Source organism: Panthera leo, chromosome D3 (assembly GCF_018350215.1).
Source record: "Panthera leo isolate Ple1 chromosome D3, P.leo_Ple1_pat1.1, whole genome shotgun sequence".
Lineage (NCBI taxonomy): Eukaryota > Metazoa > Chordata > Mammalia > Carnivora > Felidae > Panthera > Panthera leo.
In genome coordinates this window covers 27,576,016-27,585,096 of record NC_056690.1, presented here as the reverse complement: position 1 = coordinate 27,585,096, position 9,081 = coordinate 27,576,016, and the positions used below count along the sequence as shown (strand labels likewise).

The 9,081-nt window shown below is 54.2% G+C and overlaps 1 protein-coding gene across 1 annotated transcript; it reads right to left on the bottom strand.

Moving 5' to 3' along the window:
- Positions 1 to 185: 185 nt before the first annotated feature.
- On the bottom strand, positions 186 to 6,447 carry DGCR6L (DiGeorge syndrome critical region gene 6 like). The gene is made up of 5 exons (XM_042910863.1): positions 6,238 to 6,447; positions 5,992 to 6,152; positions 2,198 to 2,298; positions 1,206 to 1,346; positions 186 to 741 (listed from the first exon to the last, which is right to left on the bottom strand). Exons 1-5 carry the CDS (start codon positions 6,345 to 6,347, stop codon positions 658 to 660), a joined length of 597 nt encoding a protein of 198 aa, XP_042766797.1. The 5' UTR covers positions 6,348 to 6,447; the 3' UTR covers positions 186 to 657.
- Between the last annotated feature and the right edge of the window lie 2,634 nt (positions 6,448 to 9,081).

Sequence of the window (9,081 nt, the reverse complement as noted above, 5' to 3'; positions counted from 1 at the left end):
AGATGTAGTCTTAGTGCCCTGGGGGAAAGGTGGTATGGCTGGGCCTGCAGCTCCATGAGGGAGCTCCAGAGGGGGTGCCCCTGGGAGGAACCTCTGTGACATGGGGAGTGGGGGCATCTGCTGGCTCCTCCATAGGCCATGGAGCTACCAGGTGAGGGCCCCAGTCATGGCAGATACCACAGAGCTGTCATATAAGCCACGTGCAGGCCACACTGTGGCACCTTTATTTCTCTGGGCCTCAGAGGGCTTGGGCCTTGGAGCCTCTCCCACTGACTTGGGCTGCATCTGCCAAGGGAAGGGCTGAGACCAGAACAAGCATGAAGCCTGAAGCATGGCAGAGATTGGGTGCGCCCAGTGGAGTGAGAAGGTGCTAGGACCTCCAGCCCTACTGTGCTCAGCTCTGAGGCATCCGATTAGCAGGATGGGCCCACTCTTCCCTTTACCATACCATCCTAGCTTTGGACAAAAGCAAAGGTGGATGGCAGGTGCAGCCAGAGTCCCATCTGGCCTCTCCTCAGAGGGTTGACTCCTCCTGCAGGCAGCTGGGAAGGTGGTGGCCAGGTTCCATTCAGCTTTCTGCTGCCTGTAGCAACTGAGGAACAGGGCTGTCTTCTCAGCTATGATGGGCAGCAGGTAACTGGCAGGGACCCCATCTGGTCATAGAGCTGTCTTCCCCGCCTGGCAGCCCCTCTGCTGCAGCTTCCGGATGAGTTCCAATAGGTTCATCTGCAGTGTCAGCTCCTGAGATGCAGAAGGGCTGCTGTGAGGTCAGCATGACACCTAGACTCTCCTGCACTGGCAAGAGCCCCAGGCAGAAGCCTCCTTTTCCCAAAGGCCCACAGGCAGCTACCAGGGCCTAAGAGTGCCAAGCAATGAACCCATGGGACTGACTTCCAGTGAATCCTGCCCATGGCTTGCCAGAAAGGGGAAAAAGTGGGGATGCCAACCCCAACAAGGCTGCAGTTGTCCAGGCTTGGTGCACACGGAGATGTATGTAGGGAGGAGATGAGGGTCCTGTGAGTAGCAGGCCTGGGGAAGGGGAGGCAGAGGCAGTGGGACTTGCCTTACTAATTTCTCCCTTCTCCCCTCTGTCTACACACCCTGGGCCTGGCTCCCCAGTGACCAATGATAAAACCCCAGAGGGAATTGGACCTTTGGGAACCAGCATCCCCTGGGCTGCGCCAGGGCAGACCTGAGGCACTGACCTGTGGGTTGGTGGTCACATAGAAGCCAGCAACCCCTGCCTTCTCCAGTGTGCTCTGCTGGTCTGCCACCTTCCGGTCTAGCTCTAGGACAATCTTCTGGTCCATTGCCCGCTGCTCCTCACGAATCCGGTGTTCCACTGCCTGCACGGTGAGGGCGGCTCAGGGGGTTAGCCCCCTGCCCATCAATGCCTCAAACATACACTGGTGGCTTGCCACTTCCTTTAGCCCTCCCCCACCCCCCCCCCCCCACCTTCCCAATCATTCCAAGGCCACTGATGGCGCCCTTATTGCACCAGGTTGCTCCCTCCTCGGCCACACTGAACCCTGGAGAAAAGTTCAGCTGCCTCACCCCAAATGTTCTCCCTTCCAGGACCTCCGGCCAGGTGTCCCTCCTTTGCTGTGCCAGACTTTGCTCAGCAATGACCGCTCAGGACCACCATGAGCTGGCCAGATGCCAGATCCACCTCTGCTTACTATCAAGTTGCCAACCACCTCTGTGCCTTTGCATATGTTCCCTCCCCATTGGGACTGCCAGTCAACCCCAGCTCAGCACCTCTTCCCTGTATGCCCTGGCTTGGGGCCGTCTGGGACCCTGTACAAATCCCTCCATGCACTCCTACCACCCATGGCTTCTCAGTTACATATGGGTCTCTTGGTTGTCCTGAGCAATCTGGGAACAGGACAGGCCTCTGGGGCTGGCCTCATAATCCCACCATTGCCCTTGCACCTCTAAAGCCTTGGGGCACAACGGCCTCCCACTCAGCACCTGCCCTGCACAGGCCCGGCCCACGAGCAGCTGCAGCCCCAGGGAGCAGGGAATCATACGCTTTTACCCAGTTCTGCCACATCCCAACCCCCACAGTGAAGAGCCATACTGGGGGCTCATCAGGTCTCTAGTGGACCACCCAAGCTGAGGCCCAGAGCAGACAGCAGCTCCCATTCCACCCTGGGCCCCCTCCACCATGGCCCAGTCACCCTGCCCACACCCCTACCTCCAGCTCACGCTGCTGAGTTGCCTGGAGCACGGGCAAGTTGTGGGGTCGGCAGGCCTGCTGGGCTTCCTGGTGCTTTTGCCGCAGCGCCTGCCTGAGCACTAGGAGGAGATGAGACCAGAGAAGTCAGGTAGGTGGTGGGAGGTGAGATGGGAGGGGGTCAGGGAACACCTCTTGCCTCAGCACCTGCCCTGGCTGTCCCACCATGGGGCAGCCAGGACAAGGCGCAGACATGAAGCCCTGCCTGATGACCCAGCCTGCCCGAAGCCCTGCACTAGCAGCTGGGTGGAGTTCTGGGGGATGCCCAATCCCCTAGCTCACTCAGTCTTTCCCTCAGCCAGGGCAGGGCCATTCTCTAGCAGCGAGGATCGAGGGGACTCGGTGCAAGAATGCAACAGAGGAGGGTGAGCGAGGGCAGGCTGGTGTAGGGGTGGGGCCAGGGCTATAGCCCGGGGTCAGAAGACCAACAGGAGTGGGAGACTGCGGTCTGGAGGCTTCTAGGTTCAGATGGCCACAGGCCAGCATTCCTGGGTGTGAGCTGCCCATCACCCATGTGATATATACAGAGATGTCCAGGAGACCACCCAGGCAAAGGTCTGGGAAAAGGAGGATGAGGAGTCATTGTGCCAAAGCATGGCATGGTCTCTGCTTCCAGAGGCATGGTTGTGTCACTCCCTCAGAGCTGCCCTTCAGGGTGGGCAGACCTGCCCCACCCCATCCACCACTCCCAGAGGGAGTAGGATGGGCCCAAGGATGAGATGAGCCATTAGAGGTCCTCTGCTGGGGGTGGGGGGGGGGGGTGTCTATGTTACTTGGAGAGGAGTTCACCAAGGCCACTGAGGAAAGCTCCTACAGTTGCCACTAAATCATACCATAAACATAAGCAAAGTTGTCTAGTCTGATAGGACTGGACTGAGGAGAAAGGTATCATGGGATGGAAAGAAACCAATCACAAAACAGAATATACAAAACTCTACAGCATAGATCCTAGACCCATGTCAAATGGCTAGATCTCTCCTGTAAGGAGGGGTCCTCAGCCATAAGGAAACAAACCCAACACTAGGTCTTAGGCAGATACCTCTTAGCCAGTGGTTTGGCACCTGCTGTGCCCTGAACCTTACCAATCTCCTGTTTCTTGGCATTCTGTGTACACCTCAACAATGGCATTTATCACATTAAATGAGTGTGAAACCAAGAACCACCCTTGAGACACCTGCATACACACAGGGACAAGGAAGATGCTCCCTGGTAAATGTTTACACCACGTGGAGGCAGGATGGGAGGAAATAAATAGATAAATGCAGGAACACGTTATCTCCTTCACTTTGTTTATCAAACATTGCTGCAAATCTCAGGACAACATCCAGCTTCCACTGGGTGAGATGAGAGCTGTGGCCACTGCCTGGCTTTAGCAGTGACCAAGGAAAGCAATGGCAGCCAATCACCACCACCTGCTGAGTCGGAAGGAAAAGCAGAAAGTCACAGGGTACTCACCCATTGCTGGTGACATCAAAACCTGTCCAAAACTTCTGAAGCACAAGTAGCAAGGTGTCTAGAGGATTATCAAAACATCTTCACTAAAAGGAACCAGGACTCTGGAGTAACTGCTGCCCTCCCTGCCCGCCCCCCTTTATTATTCGGAGTGCTTTATTCACTCCCTGAACTAGTAATCTCTGTGGATAAACAAAGGCCACCAACATGAGAATGAGAACTACTTATTGACAGCAAGAGTAAGTGACCATCACTGCCTGCATTTGGTAGAGACTCAACCACAGGCAGGAGGAGTGGGAAAGCTTTTTGGTGGCCAAAGGGAAAGGTCCATCCTGATGGGAGGCTGCTGAAGCTGGAAACAGACTGAGGCAGGGGAAGACAAGAAAAGATGAGCCTAAACACCTTCCTGTACCAGAAAGCAAGGAAGTGCTCCAAGAATGATGGGGACACATCAAAAGAACACAGGAGCCAGCCCAAGAGCTCTCCCACTGACCATATGTGGCCCAATTTGAGCATTATAAAGAATAATGAGCTATGTACTTTGGATTTTTGACTGTATGCATTTTACGCCTCAATGGAAAGGTTTACAAAGACAACCACTCCAACAGCAGGGAAAATGTAACACCAATTCTATAAAAACTTAAAAACCTGAAGAGAACGCTTCCCAACTCATCCTATGAAGCCAGCCTTACCCTAATAACCCATGCAAAGGCATTATAAAAAACTACAGATCAATGTTCATTATGAACACAGAAGCAAAAATTCTTAACAAGATTTTAGTAAATCAAATCCAACATAGACAAAAAGGATAATACATCCTGACCAACTAGGATTTATCCCAGGAATTAAAAACATCAGTGTAATTCACCATAGTAACCAAAAAGCCGCATGATCATGTCAATAGATCTAGAAAAAGGGATTCAACAAAATCCAATGTCGGTTTCTGAGAGAAATGCTAATTTCTGCCATAAACGTTTAAGTTGCATATCATTGGGTCTGCAACTGCTGTCCAGTTTACAGGAAACAGGGTGGAGAAATGGTTAAATGACAGCATGAGGAAGCAATGTGACAGACCCAGCATGGGGACATTCTCTTCAAAAAGTCAATGTCATAGTAAATGTTTGAGACTATTCCAGGAGCAGAGACCAAAGTAACCAAATGCAATGCATAAACCTACACTGTCCTTACAGAGACAGTTTGTGACAAGTTGGGTAATGCGACTGTGGACTGAAGGTCAGAAGACACCCTGGAATGATTAAATTCTCAGGATGCTGTCCCTGGTCACATTGGAGTGTTCTTGTTCTAGGGCACTGGTTCTCAATCCTGGGCCAACGTTGACTCCCAATGATGTCTGGAGACATTTTTGGCTGTCACTGGAGGAATATGCCACTGTCATCTAATGGGTAAAAGCCACGGATGCTGCTAAACATCCTGCAATGCACAAGACACTGTCTCACCATTAAGACTTGTTCAGCCACAAATAACAGTGCTGTGTTAGAAAACCCCAGTCTAGAGGAATGCTGAAGACCCAGGGTGAAACCCTATGGTGTTACATATATATTTAGAGGTATTAAGAACTTCGGCAAAATGTTAATTATTGAATCTACCTGGAGGGGATACAGGTATACATTATTCTTCCAACTTTACTAAATATTTTAACCTTTTTTTTCTTTTTTAAATAAGTTTGGTAAAAATACAATAACAAAGGTAGGAAATCTCATGGGGGCAGGGAGAACTGCCCAGCATACCTTGCAGGAAGGGGCTCCGGAGACCCCCGAGTGGGTACGCCTGGGAGGAGCCAAGGGCTGAGGGTGTGGCTCGAGTGAAGAAATTTTTGGTTCCAAAGGGTGACACAGGGCATAGTGCGGGTGAGGGGGCAGGGGTGGTGTGGGGCTCTGCGCCGCTGGAAGGGGAATTGACCCTAAAGCACGGAAGAACTGTCAACACTTTGGAGCATCGCCGAAGGTAGTCAGCCGCTACCGCTGACCGCCAGCACCAGGATCCGCCCACGGAATGACCACACAGGAAGGCCTTGGGCCATCTTGCGTGGACGAGGGTGGAGACAAGGCTAAGTCTGGGCAGGGAGTGTCGATGTTATGTTGATGCGGGGTCGTGCAACTGACAAAATTAAACTGCCTTGACCTTTTTGTCACCAAAAAAGCGCTAGCAGTCTCCACGCGCTTGACCTGGTCAATTTTAGGGTCTTCATCCGAGCGACACCCAGGGAAGGACTCGGCCTACACAGACACCGAGAGCTAAACTCCCGGAGGAGAAGCGTGCGTCGTCCCGCCTCCCCCGCGCACCTCGGTGCTCATTCTGTAGCCGCAGGCGCTGATTGTACAGGCTCTTCTCGGTGAGGTGCTGGATCTCCAGCAGCCCCTGCACGATCTCGAACACGGTGCCGTCAAGAAGCGCCAGAGCCAGGTCGCTGAGCGTGGTGTAGGACAGGCGCTGCTGGAAAGAGCTGCGGGCAGAGGGACGCGGTGAGCGCGGGCGGGACCCAGGGCCGCCTCAGCTTGCCCGCTCCGCCCCACCCCGCGGCCGCGCACCTGGGAAGCTCTTTAACTAGGCTCTGTAGTGCAGATAGCAGCTGGTAGTGCCGCTCCTGCTGTCGGGCCCCATCTACCGCCTCTTCGAAGGCGCCACCGTAGCGCTCCATGGTGGTCGCGCCCAGTCAGCCGCCGGCCGGAGCAACCGGCGCCTCCTCTGCGTCAGGTCCGAGTGAGACGCATCCCGCCCATTTTACGACCATCTCGAACGCGGCGCGTCCCGCCCCCTTTTACGACAGTTGAGGCGGTGCGGCCCACCTCCTGCGCCCTCCCGTACGAGGCTCGCTCCGCTCTTACGCAGAGGTTCCTAGGAGGGTCCCTCATTGTCCCCGCCCCTTATCCTGCCATTTGGCCCACGCGACCTAAGGCATAACACCACAGCCTCGAAATCGCGAGATTTCGAAGAAGCCCACCCTGCCCGCCCCGAGTCGGCGCGGACCGAGGCCCCGCCCCACTGGGCTAACTCAGCGAGGGTGTGGGTGTGGTCCAACGCATGCGCCTGTTGGGATGCCGTGTGGTTGCTGCTGTCGCAACGTGTTTGCTCTTCTTTGCTCCCCGCAAAAGCGCTTGAGTCACTGAGTCCCGAGCTCCACCAATACTAGCGGCGTGACCTTGGGCCATTTTTGTCACCTTCAGGCCTCAGTCTCCTTGTCTTCCACTCATGGGGCGTTTGTCCGGGTTACCTGTCAAGCGAGACCCCTCTCTCCCTCTCTGACGTGGGGTCTGGGAGCTCCAGCAGCGGTGGTGCAGGAAGGGTCTGCGCGCTGGAGGAAGGATGGCGGTGAGTCCCTCGCCCTCCCCAGCCCCAACACCTTCGTGGGAGAGCTCTGTTCCCACCCCCTATCTGCCTCCACCAGCGTCGTCAACGTGTCGAAGAAAACCTGGCCCAATGCTTCAATCCAACATTGAGAATAAAAGTCCTGGAATCCACAATTACACTCTTCATAAGCCACAAAAATATACAAAACAAAGTTTGGATTGCTGAATATCCTGCTGGACTCATGGGGGCAGGGGATTCCCGCCATGGAGAACTAGCATCATGTTTTCTTCATCTCAGTGGGAGAGTATTCAGTGCTGCCAAAAACTGGGAAGAGGCTGCTGTATAGCAAAATGCAAAAGTAGGTAGATTCATGAAGAAGACAACCAGAAAGAAGGCTTGTGTGGCCAACTTGAGCAGACAAATCCAACTGACTATGGATAGAATGCCCAGACTTTGGAGGAGAAACGCATGCTGACGCCCTGGGGGCTATGTAGGATCAGCCCCAAGGAGAGGAGGCAGCTTAACTAGGGCGTTTCCTGGGGTGATTGATTCCTTGAAGAAGACTCCTTAACCAAACTTTGGTCAGGCTCCCTTTAGCTCTCTTTTTAACTAGGCCTCATGCTTGGGCGCTGTCTTAAGCCTGCCTAGTCTAGTTGCAGCAAGAATCCTGGTAAGTCAGTTTAGAGAGAATTCCCTACCTTTGACATCTGATTGTCCTTGAAACCGATCAGATTCCTTGTCCCCTACTCTCCTATTCTCAAGAGGACCCATGTGGCTGGGCTGCAGCAACCAAAGGGAGAGTGCAGCGGGGACATGTTACAGAGGCTCCTGAGGGATTGTCCTAAGAGCAGTAGGGAGATCTGAAGGTTTGGGGGCACAGACATGATCAGATTTGCCTTTCACAAGCCACTCAGTAGCCACCATGCTGGTGAGATGACAGGGCTTCACCTGGGTCAGGGTCAGGGGAAGGCAACACAGGGAGGTGGGGTTCTAGAGCCATCTGGGGTTGTACTGAAGTCCCCACTTAGTCCTCACAGTTTTCTCCACGATGTTTCCTCAGTCCTGGCAGGAGTGGCTCTCCCTTCCCCACATATGCTCTGAGTCTGGGGCCAGGAATGAATACAATGAATGAATGACAAGCACTCAGGCCAGTGCTGTAGAGTATGGAGGACAGGCAAAACCCATAGCTGGAGGTGCACACTGGCACCTTGCACCACACTCCTAGCTGGTGGCAGGAGCAGGAGCTGCGACTTGGGCACTGAGCGGCTGTGAGTGGCTGGAGGAATGGGCTGGTTTAGGCCAGGATGCTGTCACCTCCCTGGAGGTCATGGTTAGAGGGTGATAGCAGCATCTGGGTGAGGGTGCCCACCCAAGTTCTGAAGGAGACCTGGGTGACGGAAAGTGATGGGGATTCAGTCTGGGCCCACCTCTCAGTTCCCCATCTGTGAAGGGTACCTGCATGAAGCCTGGAGTCTAAGATAGGGATTTGTGCTGTGTCATCTGGGTGACCATAAGGCCCCTCTGCCCATACAAGCTCAGTGTATCTGGTTGTTCCAAGTCCTGGGAAGGCCAGGTCGGCAAAGTCTGGCAGACCTGGTTTGGAGGCTGCTCCACAGTCTTGTTCTGCTGCTGGAGCAGGAAGGTCCTCTCTGGCAACCCTACTCTGACCTGCATTAGGGGCCCTTCTCCCCAGTGTGGACATAGACAGTGGGTCACTCAGGCACAGGGACTCCTGGGCTACCTCAGGGTCATCACAAGGGCCCAGTCTGGAGGGAGGTGTTCTGACCGCCAGATCCCCAGGGCTGATGGTTTTGGCACCACTGGGAGCTTTGTCTGCAGGAACAGGGGACTGGCATGTAGCTGGGACATGCAGTGGGGGTACACATCCCCTGTGTATCTGGACTCAGTGGAGCCACATAACACTCACACACTGGGTAGTGTCTACCATGGACTTTCACTCTGTAGTCACTATCTGTCCACTCCACTTGACCTCCCAAGCCTAAGAACATGGCTGGTAGCACTTCGGTGACTGGAGCACACTGGGCAGACTCTTCAATATCAGGCGGGTACGGTTGATTGTATTG